Below are 21031 nucleotides of genomic sequence, written 5' to 3'. Positions count from 1 at the left end.
CTCCAATACAATTATTATCATTATTACTAAATTATTATTTTTTAGAAACAGACATCCAACACAGTCTTGTCAATAAGAATTATGTTATGAGAAAATGCAAAGTAGATATTTTTTCCCGCGACATGTACCTTACCTAAAACTCTGGAAGTTGACCAAAAATGCCAACAAGATTTAGGCTGTTCATTGGGCTATGGCAAGAAAGATCTGAAGACTGTGCTAAATGATGTCCCTTTACAACTCCAATGTTCTAACATCTGAGCGGAGCCAGATCATGTTTAAATGAGGGCCTACAAAGAAGAATGGAATGTGGACCAGTTCCCTTACCCCTGCAGCCATGTTGGTGCCCCATTACTTATCTTCCTCTCTCCCAATTACCAAAAAGCACTGCTCAAAACTGCCAACTTGCATTCTATTTTCTTCTTTATTTTCAAAAATAAGGCAAAGATATGGATTTAATTTAAAACTTTTAATTTAAATATTTTTTTATCGACCAGGTTAGTCCCACTAGGCTAGTAACAACTTTTCATGAGAGACCCTTAGTGGCATTTATACCATTAGAGGAAATTTGGCCGGGGCATTGGGGAACTCCCTCCTACTCTTTTTGATAGCTCAGGTGGATGTAAAACATCTCACAGCACTTACCTTTAACACAAGCAGATAGGGCATCAGTTAACATCTCATCCACAGAATAACACATTCAGGAGTGCAACACCCCCTCCTTTAAAGTACACTGCAGTAGCAGCAATCCATCTATATGGTGTGGAAGTAGAACCCAAACCCACAGTCTTCTGCACCAAAGGTAAGTATGCTACCTGTTGTGCTACTAACACTGCTTTGAAATTTTACAGGACAAACACTGACAGCCATTTGCTAAAGAAAACAGTTGCACACTGAAAACAGACTTAACATAAGCAACAGTAAACTTATTTTCCCTTGAAACTCACATTCGTAGAAAATGCACCGAAACTCACATTCCTTGAAAATACACCCCTGTAATTTTGAAGATTTTCTCCATTAAGCAGTGAAACAAAATGTATGAACTAGTAAAAGCCAAAATTACCAATTTCTGCACAACTAAGTGAGCAGTGTGGTGGTAGTTGTAGAGCATTAAGGCTCTTGTCTACTGGAGCCAAGACACAGGGTTTGAACCTGAGCAAGCTAATTAACTAACCTACTATCTCCTGCTAGGTCATTACACACACGCTCACAAAGCACAAAAGTGAAAAGACAGGCCACAACGTCTTCTCCTTCCATATCCTTGAAGAGATCACAACCAGACCTTATGAAGGCAGCACCGATGACAAACTCGAGGAAAAAAGAGTTGGAAGTGGCAAATTAGGCTACAAACCATTAAGACTCAAGGACTCAACACATTTTCAATTAAATGCATCTTAAACCTGACGAAGCTTGACCACCACTCTTTTTATTGTCTTTAAGATACTATTTTAGGACTAGACACTAAGGGCTACATTCCCTTTCTCACAAGGCTCCTCAGATTTCAGTAAACAATTACCCAGCATTGTTTTTTGCCTTAATGTATGGCTATTTGTATAGGTCTTCTGCATACTTATCTTGTCTGCTCAATTTTACAGTTTATTTTTATGTAATATTTTATTTTCTTTAATCTGATTTTTCCAACAATAGCTATCCTCTGGCTCCACTTGGGCAAGTGCACTCATTTTCACTACTGTTTATCCACACTCAGTTGCTGGATTCCCCCACCCCCAGCTTGACCTTTGGATCCCCCAGTTTCCATTTACAAGTCCGAATGGTCACACCTGGACCATGTTGCACAGCTCCGGGATTTTTAATTGACCCTCAGTAATGTTAAAGTCTAGCTCCAGCCAAACACTACTGACTTCATGAAAAAATGAGACGCATCACCTTCCATCTTACTGAACACTCCAAGCCTGATAGAGCACACACTGTGTAACCTTTCAACTCCACCAGTGCCCTTATACAGCCATTCCTAGGGTCTACTCGCCTCTCTTTCAATTAATAACTTGAGTCATTGCAGGGTTTATATTTATAGCGCAATTTAATCTCACTGATAAAATATCTGTTGGCACCAATCTTCTCATCCATTTTGGCCAAATTCATGGAAATACCAGTCAGCCCTTTAGGAAGCCTAATACAGAATACAACTTGTTCTACTTCATTGGCACCTCTTGGATTTAATGCTTATACTAACTGCCACGCATAGTGGTTCCAAAGCCCATTCCAACTCAGAGCTATCCATTAGTCATCAGGCATTTAATTTTATTATTTCTACAATTATAGTTTTGTATTTTTTACTTTTATGATTAACTCATTCATCTTCTATTTTGGCAATATTATGTTCTCCCCGCATACAACCTGAATGTTAACAGTCACAAATAACAGCAGCTTAATGGGTCATTTCAAACCAAACTTCTGAGACAGAAAAGTCTGGGACAAACCAGAAGGCCTCTTGGATTTGGGTGCCCAGGTCTCAAATGACTGAGGTCCCAGTTTATCTTTGGCACTAAAAACAACTTAAACTCCTGATCCTTGATGGTCTAGTGGGACCTCCTGGATGACATGACTGTCTAGCAGCTTTTTTACTTCTAGTGTAGCTGCCTTTTGTTGAGAGGATGGAACATTGGGAAGTTTTCTTGAGTGATGAGGTATGAAAGGGAAAGGAATAGCCTCTGGCTATAATTCTCTGCATGCACTCTTCTTCTGTATGCACACTTATTGACTAATGGACATCCAAGGCTTTGGGGTGCAAAGATCATCACACCCAACTGCCTCCAGAATGCAGCAGTCTGGCAAACATTCAGGAGTGCTGGTAAGGCCTATTGGAGAAATGAACCCTGAAAGCCTTGGTTTTACAGACCATTTCTGTTGTGGGAGCAACATCCACCATTAGAGTTTCCCTGTTCCAGGGGGGCCTATCACCAAAAGGATGAGGAATAAAACATTAGTTACTTGTGGAACCATAGTTTCTACACTTCATTCTGGTTTCTAGAGAAGGTCCTTTAGGAGTAGAAAACAGAGTCCCTATGGCAGAGAATTTTTCCCATCTTTTTCACTTCTGGACAGCATCTCTTAAACCTTTGACCCCAAAAGTATTGAGCCAGGAAAGGGAAATCTGATCCCTTTAGTGAGAGAGTAGTTTCTGGAAACCTCTGTAAGCAGATGTAAGGACAGGACCCAAGACCCCTTCCTGTAGGTGTCGCAGCATGCAACACAGATTGGTCCAGGATCCTCATTCAACTTGGCTCTGAAGCAGATGCCAGGGTTCAGTTGTCTAGTGCTGAAGCTGCAAGGGGAAGGGACGACTACGGCAGCTTCAGAAAGAATAGTTGTGTACAATCTTACCATAATCATAGATGTCCCTCTCTTCCATGTTGCATCATTCTTAACCTTTATACCCCCAATTCTCCCTTGCACAAAGACAGAAATTCAATGGTGGGTTCAACAGATTCAACTGAACCCAGGGCTTGCATTTCAACAGCCAACCCTGGTTCAGGAACTCTAACCAGATGCCTCAGACTTGGGGTAGGGAGCAACTCTGGGTCAACTAAAAGTCCAGGGTCTTTGATCTCTCTCAATCACGAACAACATATCAATGTAAAAGAGATGAGGGCTTTTATCCTGGCCCTTCAAGCCTTTCTCTCCTCACTACTCACAGGACCCCTGAAGATATTCACAGACAACACTACAGTTCTATGGTATGTTAACAAACAGGAAGGCACCAAGTCTTATCTACTTTGCAGGTTGGCCCTTCAAGCCTGGGAGATTGCCTCTCAAGCGAAGTTTTTGTTGCAATTGTGATGCCCTATCCTTCTTATGGAAGGGGTATCTACTTCTCTGAAGTCCAGGCCAACACAAAGGGACTCTGGCTGGCAAAGTTTGCAGACGACTGCAAGTTGCGAGCTGTTATTAACTCCCCAAGTGATGCTGACATCCTACAGAAAGGTCTCACTGAGACCATCGACTGGTGTCAAAACCATGGCCTTAAGCTCAATGCCAAAAAATGTGTAGTCATCCCCTTTGGAAAAAAAAAGTTCCCATGAATTACCACACTGATGGTAGTCCAATGAACACAGAAGGTGTTATGAGAAATCTGGGAACACAGAAGGTGTTATGAGAAATCTGGGAACACAGGTTGACAGCAACGTCTCTTTTGACCATCACATTGCCACTGTGGTCAGAAAGTCCTTCTATGTGGCACATTAAAGAAACCCACTCTGCTCCATCCTCCCTTTCCTTCCCATTAGCTTTATTACTCTTCCAAAGGTTAGGAATACTACAAAGGAATAGAAGGACATAGAATAGTTGTGTAAAATCTTACCATAACCATAGATGTCCTTCTCTTTCATGTTGCAGTATTTTATCCCACCCACCTACTCCCTTGATACTTTCTGTTTTGCTGGATGATATCTTTGGACTGGTGTTCTGACTGGGGTATTCAGTTCTGAGGAATGGTATGTGCCGACTTCACCTTTATGGCCTATGTTGCCTGCCTTGCTATGTGCAACTTCACATGTACCACACAGTAGCAAAAGTCTTTTGTAAACGGGCCGGACATTCAGGTTGCCTAGGCGGGGAATTTTTTTTTGTCCAGATAAAAAGAGCGGTTTACGCACATCCAAGGAATGACATACCCTTTCAATAGGGTTTTTAGTGTTAGGAAAAAAGGTGGGCAGATGAAAAGATTGTTTGAGGGAAAAGTTATTAACCACCTTGGGCACAAAGGAAGGGTTAGTACAGAGAGATACCCTGTCCTTGTGGAAATTGTGAAAAAGTTAGCAAGCCATAAGGTCTTGGAGTTCAGAAACTCTTCTGGCAGAAGTGATGGCAACTAATAGTATTGTTTTCCAAGTATAAAATTTTAAGGAAGCTGATGCTGCAGGTTCAAAGAGAGCCTGCGTGAGCTCTTCCAGGACAAAAATTAGAACCCATGGAGAAGGAATAGGTTTCCTGGGAGGTCTAATGTGAAGGATGCCTCTGAGGAAGAGCTTAACTTCTAACCTAGAAGCTAGAGGAGGAGATAAAGATAGACATGCTGAATTGGCTGACAGATGGGCTTTAACAGAAGAGTAGGCCAACCCAGCCTTAAGTATTTCACACAAACTGGAAAGACCCCCTGGAATGTCCACTGATAATGGATCTAGGTCTTTCTTTAGACACCAGATGGCAAACCTCTTCCATTTGGATGAATAGGATCTCCTAGTGTTGGGTTTCCTGGCCTCCTGCAGGACAAGAAGCATTTACTCATAAAAAAAGGCATCAAAAGGGATCAAAAGCCTATCACCCACAAAGCTAGATTTATGGAAGTCAGATGCGGATGGATAAGCGATCCGTTGTCTTGTGTGAGAAGATCCACCCTGTGGGGTAACTTGTGAAGACTGCCCTTGGCTAAATGGAGAAGAGGAGGGATCCAGTGCTATCTTGGCCAAAAGAAAGTCACCATCAAGATTTTTGGCTTGTCCTACAGTATTTTTAGTAGGACCTCTAGGATGAGTGGGAAGAGGGGAATGCATAAAGAAACATCCCCTTCCATGTGAAGGATAGGGTGCCCACTTTCCATACCAGAGTGTCTGGAACTCTGGCACAAAACTTTTGAAGACCTCTGTTCATAGGGGAGGTGAATAGGTCTATTTGAGGAGTACCCCACTGGTGTAGAATATTCAGAAACACATCCCTGTGAAGCATGCATTTGTGAGCTTGTTTCATGACCTGCTAAGAGCGTCTTCCATCCCATTTTGAGCTGAAGGAATATAAACTGCTTAAAACAAAACCTTCACTTGAGAAGCAATTCTCAGGCTTGAAGGGCCAAGCTGCAAAGCAGGTAAGACTTAATGCCCCCCTGTTTGTTCAGACACAGAACTGTAGTGTTGTCCGTGAATATCTTCAGGGGCCCTGGGAGTAGTGAGAAGAGAAATGCTTGAAGGCTTCTTGATTGAGAGAGACCAAAGACCATGGACTTTTAGATAACCCAGAGTTGCTCCCCACCCCACGTCTGTGACATCTGTGTAGAGATTCTGAACTGAGGTTGGCTGTTGAAATGGAAGCCCTGGGTTCAGTTGAATCTGTTGAACCCATCACTGAATTTCTCTTTTTATGCAAGGGAGAACTGGGAGTATAAAGTTTAAGAATACTACAACACAGGAATAGAATGACATCAAGCCAATTGGATCAGAGAAACAATTAATCAACAAGGATCAGATATAGACAAACCCTGGGAAATATCTGGATTCATTAGCCCCAAGCCCAAAGGTTAGACTGTGTAAGGAGTAATAATGTGATGAGGGGATGGGCCCATATCCATGGCTCCAACTATGGTCAGAGTCCTGAGAAAGCCCCAAATGGATTTCGGTCCTGAGGAACTTCCAAATCTTTCTATTTATGTCTGCTATGGAATGGCTCCTAGGCGACCACAATGACTGAAGAGATGAAGCAGTGGAGGAGGTTCTGGATGAACAACGGAAGGTTCTTTACTGAAGAAAAGGGGATCACAGTCTGGGCAAAACTGGCTCTGGTGAGAAAAGCATTTCCAACAAAGGTGCATTACTTGATCCAATGAAGATAGGATAAGACAATGGAGTCAGATCTGATGTCTTACAATCCCTTAGAGTCAGACCCCAGGAAGAGGAATTCTGATTATTTGGTCTTTTCTTTATCTCCTCTGTACTAAAAACTGACTCTAGGAACCTCTATTTGGGTGTCAGCAAAGATGACTTCTTATTAATGGGGAAGAATTTCTAGTTGCTGAAAACACAGAAAAGTTTATTGCAGAGCAAAATACAATGGTTTTGGAGACTCGGCTTGAATCAGTCATCCCGATAAGGATAAATATGAACTTGATTTATCCTCAGGTATACAAATAGTGGAGCTACACACTTCAATCACATACCAAGCACAGAAGAAAAGCCAAAAAGCAAGTTGGTTTGAGTGTGGGAAATTTCCTGTGGGACTTCAAAACTGGAATGTCAACACAGGAACTCTGCATGTCTACAGTCAATAGAAAGGCATATTTATTAAAGAGGGTCTATAGCTAGCTTTGTGAATTTTGGTATTTATGAACAACTTCTAGTTTGACAAATCTATGTTAATTTTTTTCCCTTTATTTGGAAGTAAGACAAACTCTGAGTAATCCTGTCCCAATTCCAGAACCAGGTCTATTGAGTAAAATGGCAGAAGGCTTTGAAGCTTTGACGCACCGGTACAACAAAGGAGTTACGTTGATGCCAAGGGCAATCTTCAAAGGGAGTTTGGTATAGATTTACAGTAAAACTCTACTGAGAAAGCCCATTAACACCACCCAATTGACACACAGGCTGATATTACAGATGCCAGTGTGAGAATAAATCCAAATTCTGTACTGAATTTGTACTACACAGATGAGGGCAAGGGACAAGAGATAATAATGTTGTTGGTATCAGAGCTAAAAATCGCTGGCTATTGAAACTTATCCAGATAAGCCAGCTCATTGGCATCAGGGGTCAGTGGAATCAGATTCCTCTTAAGGAGTCATCCTTCTCTATTCAGGAGGGGTACCAGACGCCAATGGGTTTCTAGCTCACGTTGCAGACTTGAGGAAGGACACAAAGCGTTCAACCGGATGGAGTAAAGAATCAGGAAAAGCCCGGGAAACACTAAAACTAAGCTGCATCTGTGCCTACTGTGAACAAAAACCCTTGAGATCTTGGGTCATGGATGGAGAACTGAGACTTCAATGCAGTTACCAGGAACTGCCTCATGAATAAAGATACTGGTATCTTGCTTTTCCCTTCTGAAATCATGATGCTGGCCCCTCTCTGATAATGAGTTTTTTGGTTGCTGTAGGTGTTATGTGGAGTAATCACACCAGATGCCACAGTGGAAAGAGATTTTGTGATCTGGGATGAAAATGTTCTTTGCCTCGTGGTGTCACTGCACTCTGGGAAACTTGAACCAATGATCACTGCCTTGGCTTCGCCTTTTTTCATTGCTTTTTCTTCATAGGAAAGCTTCCAGAGGCTTTGCCATGGTGGCACAAAAGCAGAACCATGCCTCTTTTCTGGAAGCGAACTAAGAGTTCCATTGACGACAGATTGTGTGCGTCTTTCATCCCAAAGACAGTGTGGACAGAAGTTCACAATGTGATCTGAGCCAAGTCAAAACAAACACTTGCTTGGGAAATCCTGGTGTGAAATCTGTTTTTCCCACACTACACAATTACTGACCATCAGAATCAATTGATCTAGTATCAGATTCTAATTCACATATAGCTAAACAGCCAGACAGTACAATAAAAGGAAAGGAAAAAAGCACAGACAGTACCCAGACAGTACAGGTTCAGTGCAAACTTCACCCCCCTCTCCCCCCCTAAAGGAGAGATAACTATCCCAGCGGAGTGTAGCCTCCCAGACATCTCAAATGCGCAGGTGAAAGCTGCTCTCTCTAAAGCTAAAAACACAGCATCAATGGGACCGGATGGTGTCCCCGGCTGTGTGCTACACGAGCTAAATGAGGAATTAAACCCGCACATAAGGCAGCTGTTTAATCTCAGCCTTACCACAGGATACGTGCCCAAGGAGTGGCGTATGGCAACTGTGGTCCCACTCCACAAAGGCGGTGCCTCTACGGACCCTGGTAATTACCGCCTCATAAGCTTAACAAGTCTAGTCTGCAAAGCTATGGAGAGGATCATAATGGAGCTCATAAACAAAGATATAGGGGACTTGCAGACATTGGACCCGACCCAGTTTGGCTTCAAGGGCAGATCATGCCTTTTGAACTTGGTCGACTTCTTCGAAACAGTCACCAAGGCCACTGATGAGGGAAAGGCAGTCCATACAGCCTACCTTGACCTTGCAAAGGCTTTCGACACAATACCCCACTCGGGTATTGTAGAAAAACTTACCAGCTTAAATGTAAACCCATATGTCACAAGATGGGTTGCAAACTGGCTTAAGGACAGAACCCACAGGGTTACAGTTGCTGGCGCTATGTCAGACTCCAAGCCGGTCACAAGTGGTGTCCCACAGGGCTGGGTCATTGGCCCCCTATTGTTCGGCATCTACTTCTCAGAAGTACAGGCCAACATAGGAGGACTTTGGCTGACAAAGTTTGCAGACAACTGCAAACTGGGCGCCATAGTGGAAAGTGCATCGGACACGGATATCCTTCAGAAGGGACTCACGGAAACAGATAGCTGGTGCCAGAGCCATGGCCTGAAGTTAAACGACAAAAAATGTATAGTCATACCCTCCGGGAAAAACAAGGTAACCCCAAGCTACCATATAGGTGGCAATCCACTAAGCACAGAAGAGGTTATCAGGGACCTGGGGACCCAGGTTGACAGTGGCCTTTCTTTTGACACTCACGTTGCTAAAGTGGTTAGAAAGACCTTCTACATTGCCCACCTGATCATGAAGGGATTCACATCCAGATCTAGTGAGGTCATTGTTCCCTTGTACTCTTCACTTATCAGACCAATGATAGAGTACAATGCCCCATTCGGGATGTATCTCACCCGACATCTGCAGCAATTGGAGAGACCCCAAAAGTTCCTCACCAAAGGGATAAAGGGACTCCAAAATCTGTCATATGCTGCCAGATTGAAGAAACTCCAGCTCTATTCAGTCGCATACCATCTGCTCAGAGGTGACATGTGCCTGACATACAAGGCCATGTCCAACCCGGAATTCATGGACATGCTCCACCTCAAAAAACCAAATCCACCAAAACCACTACAGCAAGCGACTTAAACCTTAGCACGGATATAAATAGGACGTGCTGGAGGGATAGATTTATCACTCAGAGACTCCCTATGCTGTGGAATAAAATCCCGGTCCATGTGAGGCAGAGCACCTCGCTGGCTCTGTTCAAGAGAAATCTTGACTTGTGGATGGGAGATCGTAGGTTTACCCCGGGAATCATCTCTGTGTCACTGCTGGACAGAGGCACAACAAACTAATGGGCACAGTATTTTTTCATATAAGGGGTGGCCACCAAACTTTGGGCTAGGCTTATAAATGCCTTAGGGCAGATAGCCTAGTATAAACCTATTAACCTATGAACAATAAAAGGCAAGAATAAAGGTTGGATGAAGTACTTATCTGGCTCCCTGGAGGAAGGTCGACTAATGGCCCACACACCTTGCAAAAAGGATACACAGCAATGCTTACTGTACAGCACGAAATGTCAGAAGATGCTGTTGGCAAATGCACCCTTTTACATACCATATGCTCACATCTGGATGAGAGAACTAGGGGAGGTTAAGGCTCTGGAAGACTGGCAGCTGCAGACAGGATATTCCCAGCAGAGGGGACTGCAGCAGTCAATATGATCATCTGTTTCATGAACAGATTTAGGCCACTGGCTTTTAAGATTGGCCTGACTCCTTCCATTTTCTTGGGAATCAAAAAATCATGAACAACATCTGGGCCCCTTCTGGTTTGGTGGAGCCTCTTATGAGTTGCTCTTCTGCACAAGACCATTTCCCCTTCTTAGGCCACCACCTTCTGAAAACAGCAGAAATGTTGGAAAGGAAAAGATAACAACCAAGGAGGGGATACAAAGGGAATGATGTAGCCCCTGGATACTATCTTCCTGATCCACCTGCCTGCATATCGATCTTCCACAAAGTAAGTAGTTAGGCACATCTTCAGGGAATCTGCAGTTGACTTGGAGAAGCATAGTTGAATAAACCCTGGTTTTGCAGACATTCTCTGCCTCTAGTCATCCATTCTGGAAACCTCCACAGTTGTGATGGTTTCTATCAGAATGTTGCTCAAATGGAAGTTGTTGGCTTGTTTAGACCCTCTGGTTATTGAAAAAAAGTTCTGAGAGGGACTGGATTTTTTTATGTCAGTGGAAGAGAGTATTTTGCCTTCCTGATCAATCTTCTGCAGTTTACCCACCCATGACCTGTGGCCCCAGAATTCAATACATAAATAAAAGACTAACTGTCATAGGGAGGCACTGGTGAATGACGCCTTGAAGTTGCCCATAAAGTTACAATATCTGAGACAAGCACATTAACATACAGCAATTCCAGTCCCTGTTGCATGAGGCCACTTTGTCATGTGCACTGTCCAAAAGAGTCACATGGAGAGGTTAAATACCATAATCACAGTTGCAACATGGGACTCCATCCTCCTGTGTAGGTCTCCATGTGGCACCTTTTTCAACATCAGAAAAGCATAATCCACTACAACACTCCAAAAGGGGGTCATGAGAATAAAGCAATTAAAACCCCAAACAGAAATAAATACCAGATGTACAAATGTACTTCCCAAATTGGTCCAATGCAGAGATTTCTTGTGGAAGGGAGGGATCTCTGGGCTCTCTTGTAAGGGCTTTTTAAAGCAATGGCCACTACAACAGAGTCAGTTAAGGAAGTTTTGCTCTAACATTCATGGCTCACAGGAGGAGAGAATGGACACTACCTAGTTTCCTAGACACTGGCATTGCCACAATAGGTGCCTGCCAAGCCCTCTGCACAACAAGACCATCCTGTCCCCCAAAGGGTTCATCCAAAAGGTAGGTGGAGCAGAATGGAAATATTCCCGCTAGACATCTTCATCAGTACAGACAGGGTCAACTGGCTAAGGCCTTCACTGATGCAGCAACTGAAGACTCGCTACAAGCTCTGGGCTCTCAAGAGGGGATACTGACAACCCCCGCTCATTTCTCTAAATCTACATTCAGGGTGAGGGACACGATTAGAGTCCAGACATTACTTCTTATACATCTACTTCTTGGGAACACTCAAAGGGAATTTGTCCAGTGGGAGGAAGGGCAATCTATGCAGAATACTGCAATACAGAATGCTTACATCTATAACGGCTTTTTACTATTCTTCCGCTTCTGGTAGAAGATGGAAGGACTACATGGACATCCTAGTGTGCAGTCAAAGTTGATGTGGATTCCTAGGTATTGGCAAACAAGGACTGCTAATTCTGAGCTATTTCCTACTTCTTAGAATCCAATGCCAAAGGCACACTGGTACTAAATGAATCTATGATTTAAACATTGACATAGTCTGTGTCTACATCAGCAACAAGGACACTGGTGCCAAGATCAGTACTGATCTGTCAACACTGAGAATCAAGGGCTTAATTACCATCGATGCCAAGCAACCTGCACTGAGGATACCAACATGGAATACGGCAAAGCTGTCAAAGAAGTCATTGGTTTCAGTAACAAACTAAGGAGCTGCAGGTGAACCACCATTTCCAAGTAAACAGGCACTGAGGTAGCAACTGGAAAGAGGGATGGACTGGGTCCATCGCTAGTCACCCAGAAAACTGAGGTGGAAGACCAGATGTCCATCTCAATTTGAGCTTAATAAAAGCCCTCTATCTCTCAGTCCAAATTTAAAGCTAAAACAAGACAATGGAGTGAACTGCAGGAATGGACAGAGATTAGGAAGGCAGAGACCTTAAACACTTGGACAGCTCTTTGTCAGGCAAAAGATATCTTCCTACAAGGGGGGGATTCTGCATCACAGAAATCTTTAAATGATAACCCCCTCACATCAAACTGCTGCTCAGACTCTGGCCTAGGCACACTGGTTAAGTCTCCTAAAGAGAAACCTCAACGCAAGTCATTATAGGGAGAGAGAGGTGAAAGATCTGACAATATCCACCAGATAACTCACACTCCTAAGTTTCCTTTTTTCTTCTCATGAACTTTAGACTCCATTGCCAAGACAGTGGAGAGTAGGCCTTTCACAATTTATTTCCTCTGTCCTAGTGGCTATTGGACCCAAGCTCCATACAAATATTACATCAAGCATCCAGATATTCCACTCAGACAAACTACACAATGTGTTTATCCTGAGGTTGGATTTTGTGCCTGCATGTTGAGCAATTTTTATACCCTGAGGTCCTATCTTTCTTCAAAACTATAAGCCTAAAAAAGCAATCAACAGAAGGCGCTATAATAAAAAATCAAGCCAAGTGGAGGCAATATGACAATAAAATCAGCCAGTGCTAACTACTAAGCCAAAGAATTATACAAAAAAACACAACACAAACAAGCTAAAATATATTTGGTTATATAACCAGAAACAAGGAACCTCACTACCTAAACTAGCAAAAAAAAAAAAAAAAACTCAACTGTGGAGAAACCCCAATAAGAAAATATCTGAGAAGAAATAAAAATCAAAGAGACAAAAAGTTACACTAGAACTCAAAGTGCAGAATAACAAGCCTTGAATTGCCTCTTGATGTGAGCAGTACATGAAGCAAAGGAGATCCCGACAGACAGGAAGCTATAGTACATTATGGGAGCAGTGGGAGGAATTTGAGCCTAGGAAAGTCTGTTGGGTGCCAAAGTGACTGGCAGTCAGTCTTGAAGAAGAAGTAGGTGGACTGGATCAAGAAAGATCCCTACTTACCCATCATTTCCTGCTTCAGCCTCTCATTTCTCTCTTCAATCTGTCTTGGCAACCGCTGTAAGAAAAAAATGCAACTGTGTGATGAAGAGTTCAGTGGTTCCAGCAGTTAAAATAGATCTTAGTAAAATATGCTACATCAGGAAAGTATAAATAGAGACTACACTATATAACTAATTTGTGGGTTCTTAAATGCAGTGAGGAATCTGATTACAGAAATGAATATATATATATATATATATATATTAAAAAAAAAAGATAAAGTAAGGAGTTAATAACATTAGAGGCAGCAGGGCTTGTACACAAAGGAGCATATGGCAGTAAACAAGATATGGAATCAAAGCACTAATATCTATCAACATTAAAAGCCTGGTGGGCATATATATCAGTAAAGCCTGAGAAACAGCATATCCAAAGACATACAGGAGGAAAGGCAAGTGCAAAAACTGGAATATCCATAATCCCTCAAGGTACATCATACTACTGTCTAAATAATATTTCATACACATTAAAAAATACATTCACTACTCTGACTGTGCCTCAGACATCTTCTGTAACTCACTACTGGCTATGAGCTGATGATATCAAGACCAGCCTGCTACTAAAACACCAACTTCAGTCTCACGGCAAGTTTGTCTCTATATATGAATTTACTGTTAAGAACAGACTCCTTTAAGTATTATACAGGTGCTTTAACATTCAAAACTAAAGAAAATGTACAAAAAGCAGGTCAAAGCTCTACTGCAATAATCATTAAAACAAGTCATGATAAATGTAAACAGACTGTAGATTTATAATGAGTCTCCTACATATTCACTTAGATGCACAATATGTAACACGTTATGGGACACAAATATGAGAGTAATTACCTTATTAGTTGATCTTTGAGAGGGCTCTCTGTAGTGCCATATGTAATTTCTTTCTCATGAGCCTTTGCACTGCTAGGAATAGGGACACACACTCCTAGCCCTGACTCCAGCAGGCAATAGGCATCTGTGTTCAAGCCACTCAGGAAGTTGAATGCCTGAAGGAGCACCAATCAAGAGGGAGCTGCACTCAACCTTGCCATGGCATCAAACCATGCTCAAAATAGTGCTTTCTCACACATCAAAAGAGACAAATGAAACTCGTCAAAAAATATTTGCATAGGGGTGTTCATAGGTTCAAAGGTTCATAGGTTCGTACTAGGCTATCTGCCCAAGGGCATTTATAAGCCTAGCCCATAGTTATTGGCTTTCGCCACCCCTTTAGTTTAAATAAAACTATGCCTATTATTTTGCTGTGCCTCTGTCAAGCAGTGACACTGAAGTAATCCCTGGGGTATATCTGCGATCTCCCATCCATTGGTCAAGATTCCTCTTGAACAAGGCCATCGAGGTGCTCTGCCTCACACGTACCGGGATTTTGTTCCACAGCATAGGGAGTCTCTGGGTGATGAATCTGTCCCTCCAGCAAGTTCTATTAATAACCGTGTCAAGGTTTAAGTCTCCCGCCCTTGTGGTTCTGAGGGATCTAGATTTTTTGAGGTGAAGCATATTCATCAAGTCTGGGTTTGACATGGCCTTATATGTCAGGCACAGGTCACCTCTGAGCAAGCGGTATGAGACTGAATAGAGCTGGAGTTCTTTCAGTCGGGCAGCATAAGACCTATTTTTGAGGCCCTTTATCCTTTTGGTGAGGAACTTTTGGGGCCTTTCCAGCTGCAGCAGGTGTCGGGTCAGATACATTCCGAACGGGGCATTGTACTCAATCATAGGTCTAATGAGTGATGAGTACAGGGGGACGATGACCTCCCTTTATCTAGATGTGAATCCCTTCATGATCAGGTGGGCAATATAGAAGGTTTTCCTAACTAATTTAGCAACATGAGTGTCAAACGAGAGGCTACTGTCAACCTGGGTCCCCAGATCCCTGATGACTTCTTCTGTGCTCAGTGGATTGCCACCTATATGGTAGCTAGGGGTAACCTTGTTTTTCCCCGAAGGGTATGACTATGCATTTCTTGGCGTGTGGCTTGGATGGGTGTGGCTTGGATGTCAAGCTGAAAACAGCAGAGTTCTTGAGCTCTGCAGTCTTCACTTTTCCCTGACAAGATATTTTATTTCATTTCACCAACAGAGACCTGAAACTACTAAAATCAGATTCTGGAAGTCGTAAGCTACAAGTTTGTGTAATTTTTAAGCAAATATTTTTTTACTTTCCTATCAAACTTTCAGATAGAAGGGACACTGAAACCACGTTCACAAAGAAAGATGAGCATCTCCAAATCTTCTCCACAAGAAACTCCAATGGAGAAAGAAATACAGGCAATCCTTACTACAATTCAAGACTTGCTGGGTAAAATAGACAAATTAAACTTAAAAATGGACAATATAAAGGAAAATACCACCAAACAAATAACCTTATTAAATGAAGTCCTTAAACAACAAACTGCCTAGATTGTTGCTTCAGAAGATTATGTAACAGATATAGACTACAGGTTAACAGAAAGACAGAACATAGGCTTTCTTCTTCATGAAAACACCAGACTCATTGAAAAGATTGACACTGAGAAAAAAACCAGGAGAAACAACATAAGAATCTATGGCATCCAGAAGCAGATGAAGGGGGACAATATGATTAATTTCCTGTCTTCTTGGATTCCTAAAATCACCTATCTGAGGCACTATCCTTCCAGATAGAAAGGGCACACAGGTCTTTAACTAAAACCTTTGTATCCAGTAAAAACAGCTGTCCAAGATCTATTACTGTAAGATTTATCTCCACTCATGACAAAGACTGTTTTAAGAACTGACTAGTCCCTTGCTCCATTATAAATTGGTGACCAAACTATCAGGTTTGACAATGACTTTTCACCCCTTGTAATGTCCAAAAGAAGAGTGTGTGTCCCTCCAATAAAATCATTAAAAAAAGGAAAGACTCAAAGCACAACTCATATTTCCAGCAAGAATAAGACTATCCTTGCCAGAAGGAAAGAAACTTTTTGACTCTCTCGAAGAAGCATCCACATTTGTCCAAAAAAATAACCTTTTAAGTGAACCTGAACCCATGGATTCTTCAATGAACTTAAAAAGATAAGCTTCAAAAATGAGGGGACTACTAAAGAAAAACAGAAACCCAGATACAAATGATTATACGTAACTTCACATTTCATGCAAGTTTTTGTTTTCTACCTTCTAAATAATGTGGAATCATAAACAGAAGGTAATGCAACTTTTTCTCCCCTACTAGCTTTCCCGCAATGCTAACTTTATAAATATATATTACTCAAAATTCAAGTAAATCAAAATCTTATCCAACTGCAAACTATGTTATACTTTTATCCCTTTATATACATGGCAAAGCACTAGTGAAATGCTATAAAAATCATATATATATATATATATATATATATATATATATATATATATATATATATAAAATGAGTATTTATTTCATATTCTATATGTTCTTCATGTATGTGCCTTCCCTTTCTGTTTTAGCCCTAGTGTCATAGTATTTAATCACTGCAGGAGAGAGGAATGCTTACTGTGTTACTGTTAAATAATTAAAAGGAAAGTCGTAACATTTTATTATTATATATACATTTACTACTTAACTGAATTTCTGCAATGTGCTCCATTTAGCTAACATATCTTATAGCTGTGTATGCTTGGTAAATTAGAGTCTTTATTTGAAATATTCATCATTTTACAAGTTATGCTTAAAAGCTTCACTTCACTAGAAAATTCCCGTCTACTTACTTTTTTGATGGAATTTTGACAACTTTTATGACAAGCTCAAGCTTCTAAAGGCTTCAGTCAGCTCACAGACTCATGAAAAACAATCTGTGCCATCTTCCAGGAAGTAGGCGTGACCTCTAAACCTTTTTCTCTTCACTGAACTTTAACAGCCAGTCAGATTTAAGAATGATCATTTGAACTGCGTTTTCATTCATTTAGCAATTTTTTTAATCTAAAAAGTCTTATAACCATATGTTTTACTGTAAACAGTGATTTATTTAATCTGAATTACATTTACATTTTAATAACAAGTACAAATATGTTTCTGACAGTGACAGTTTTAAATGCATCTTTTTCCTGTCTGCTTTAAAGGAGTACAACAGATTTGTTAAATGCTTTCCTCAACTTCTCTGCCGTTTTCCTCCCTATTTACAGCTTCCTGCATAAACGAACAAGAATGCAGCATTTAGAAAATAGAAATTCCCCTTAGTTCTCTAATCCAGCCCTACCTTAGCGTACAGGAATGTTTTCACTCTTAAAAACATTCTCTCGCGTTTCAGTTAAGCTTCCAGGAGTCCCCCAATTATTGACGTCATCGCAGCCAGGCAGTGGAGGTATATTTTTTTTTAAATTTCCCTCCCCCGAAGTGACATCACCATGGCCGGCCTCTGCTTCTCGGTCAAACAGAGAAACCCACCCATTCTGTGATGTCACAGCTGCCTTGTCCTTCCCCCAGCCTTGGAATGCTCAAATACAGCTGCAGGAGGTAGGGAAGTTCTTGTCGTGTTCGTGTTTCTAGTACGCAGTGTTTTTCAATCGGAATGTGTTTTCCCAAGCCTTGCCTGTATCAGCTTATCCTCGTGGCCTGATTTATTTGTAAGTCAACTTTTTTACAACCTAATTCATGATAGTTTCTTCTGCCTTGTTGTCTTTTACTAGAACAAGGCTTTACAACTTGTCAGTTTTGTGTTTTGCTTCAGTAGTGGATTCGCGGTGTGCACGTGTTCTTGGTAATAGCAACCGATTTATTGTAATAGCTGCAAATGATTTGTAAAAGGTGCATGTGTTTTGTGCGCATAACTGTTGTGTATGTATGGTTCTAATGATATATTCATATGGTTCATGAAGTTATTATATGGATGTGTGTGTATATGTTTATATGTATATATATATGAGTGTGGATATGTGTTTGTGTATGTATGAGTGTGAATATATGTGTGTAGTCGCAAGCTCCCTGTTGATTTTAAACTAGCGTTTGTTACTGCTTTCCCGCTCGAGTGAGAATTTTTACTTGCTTAAATGTCCTTGAGAAGCCATGAGCTATGAACTGTTGTGGACAGGTTTGTGGTGTTTTATTTATTTATTTTATTTTTTTGGCATGACGGAACAGACAAGTCTAGTAACCTTCTATGATCCTATGATGTGAGCTGAGATGGGAATTTTTCAGTGTTGTAGCAATGGCAGTTGTGTGGACATTAATGCACATCGCGTGAGCGCTTGGTCATGCCATCCTAACTGTACATTCTGCAGGCTTAGAGATCCAAACCACCTTTCAGAATGCCCTGAAAAGAGTCTGTGCATAGACTCTGCATTTCTGCTTAATGACATTTCTGTAATACAGAAACTATTTGCCTTTAAACAGTCAGTTCACAGTCCTGTCTGGCTACAGCTTAGTCTTGTTCTAGCAATTTACTGGAATTCCAGGTGCCTAATTGTAAACAAAAAAAAAAAAAAAATTCCAAACATTCATTGTAGCTGTGTGTTATATCCAATGGCAGGGACAGTGTACTTTATATTCAGCAAATGATTTCGGTGTATCTAGGGATGCTGATGGATCATGATGTCATCAAGGCTTGTGCAGAAAGAGTTTATTCAGCTCCCCGCCTCATAAAATGTTGCATAGTTTTGAGCATGCATGTGAATTGAGGATTAGAAATGTTTTAAGAAACAATGAGGATACCTAGTAATAATTTTAACCAATGGGAAATGACGACAATTATCGAATTATGGTGAAAAAATTTTAATGATGAAACTGGAAAAGGATGGGGTTGTTCTAATGGACAAGGACTATTTGAACCAAATTTTTAATTAGCTACCGAGTGGTGCTATGTATGAAGTTTCCTCTCGGTGAATTGAATGTGGCATGAAAAATATGGTACTTGTGTATTATCGCAACCTTAGGGCAGATAGCCTAGTATAAACCTATGAATGATAGCTGCTGTGTAGGTTATATGGTACAATTGTATGCCCTACCCACCACTCATAGCCGGCCTTAGGCATAGGCCAAATAGGCGGCCGCCTAGGGTGCCGCTTTAACAGGGGTGCTTTTCTAGTATTTATTTGCTGTAGGTAGACCAGGATGGAGGCACTGATTGGTGTTGTGGAGGGCGCCATCTAACCCTTTTGCACAGCTTGATTTCAGTGCTATAAGGTTGCAGTTATTTATTACTTGTTTATTAATCTAAGTGAACTGATCCAAAATAGACCTTTTCATCCATGATCAACAGACATAACAGAGGCAACTATGCAAACAGTGGAAACTACCTAACAAATTGGATGTATGTATTAAATAATAGAGACTATACTTAAAAAGATACTCATATACTGCAAAATCAAAACAGATCACCCAAGAGCCAATTGGAAAGGAGGCCTAAGCCCGTTAGGCCCACTAAGTCTGCTTCTACATAGGAAAATGTTTTAGCCATAAGTGAAATTAAAGTTAGGCATGAAGATTCCACACTCACCAGCATAGCTCTCAACTGTACAGATTTTCACAAAATGTCCAGATTTTTGCCTCATATGTTTGGTCTGTTCCCCATAAAATTTGTGATTTGATGGTAAATCACTATGTACTGAAGTCACTATATAATGACATACATTTGAGTTTCAGACTTCAATATCTTTCCGGAAATGCTTGCTAACAGAAATACTGTTAATCTAGCAACTTTCTAAGTATGTAAGAAAAATATTTAAAATCTGTCTCTTATTTTAGGCCTTCGTCCCCGTTTCTTGCTCTGAGAGGTTGAGAGCTATGCCTCACCAGACTGGGCAAGAACAGGGTGACTGTGATGAGATGGTAGAAGAGACTTATTGTTTTGCCATGGATAGCTTACACCTCTTATGTCAATGCAGCCACATACTTTACTACACCTATCCACATTGTTGCTTCTATTGTCACAGAAAATTAAGTTTTCCCTGATATCACACTGGAAAAAGTTTTAGAAGGCTTGTCAAAGGCTAAAAATAATACTTCTATGGGATCAGATAACATTCCATGCTGTTTTCTTATCAGTGCCAAGTATGTTCCATGCAAACCTCTACATAAACAGTTTATTCTCTGTCTATCCACAGGATTTGTGTCTGATTCCTGGAGAACAGCTACGGGGCCCTGCTTCGCATGCATGGCACCTCTCCAGATCTAGGTAATTATAGGCCCATCAGCCTTACAAGCCTTATATACAAAACCATGGAACATATTATAGCAGAGTTTATTTATACAGAGATAGGAAACTTAACTGATCTAGACCACTTTTTGTATGGTTCTGTGAAGAGCAGATCTGGTGTCGTGAATGTAGTATATTTCTTTGAAAATATTACAGAGGCTGCAGGCAGTGGTCACACTGTGTGTGTTTCTTATCTTGACTTGCCTAAGGCTTTTGACCCTACCCCTATGCTGTATTATGGAAAAAAGTAGACAAACTTAATGGTAACCTCCTTTGTTGTTTACTGGGTTGCAAACTGGATATCTAACAGATCCCAAGTTGTGAAAATTACTAGTACATTTTGTTAATGTAAAATTGTAACTAGTGGGGTACTACATGGATCAGTGCTGCACCCTCTCCAGTTTGGCATATATTTTGCAGACATTCAAGCTACTATCCCAGAAGGGAGGTTGACTAGGTTTGCTGATGACTACTAGTTGGTCATTATTATCCACTCTTCCAGTGATACT

General features: G+C 41.1%; 1 protein-coding gene across 1 annotated transcript in view; it reads right to left on the bottom strand.

Annotated features, from left to right (window-relative positions):
• Positions 1 to 21031, bottom strand: part of TTC1 (tetratricopeptide repeat domain 1) — a 721040-nt gene that overhangs the window by 83088 nt on the left and 616921 nt on the right. The window contains exon 7 of the mRNA XM_044082285.1: positions 13361 to 13415. Within this exon, the coding sequence (XP_043938220.1) occupies positions 13361 to 13415 (55 nt within the window). The remainder of the gene's footprint in view (positions 1 to 13360; positions 13416 to 21031) is intronic.

Source organism: Protopterus annectens, chromosome 9.part0 (assembly GCF_019279795.1).
Source record: "Protopterus annectens isolate FY-2018-M chromosome 9.part0, PAN1.0, whole genome shotgun sequence".
In the NCBI taxonomy this organism is placed as follows: Eukaryota; Metazoa; Chordata; order Ceratodontiformes; family Protopteridae; genus Protopterus; species Protopterus annectens.
Note: the sequence above shows the minus strand (reverse complement) of the source record. Positions and strands in the feature narration are given on the sequence as shown.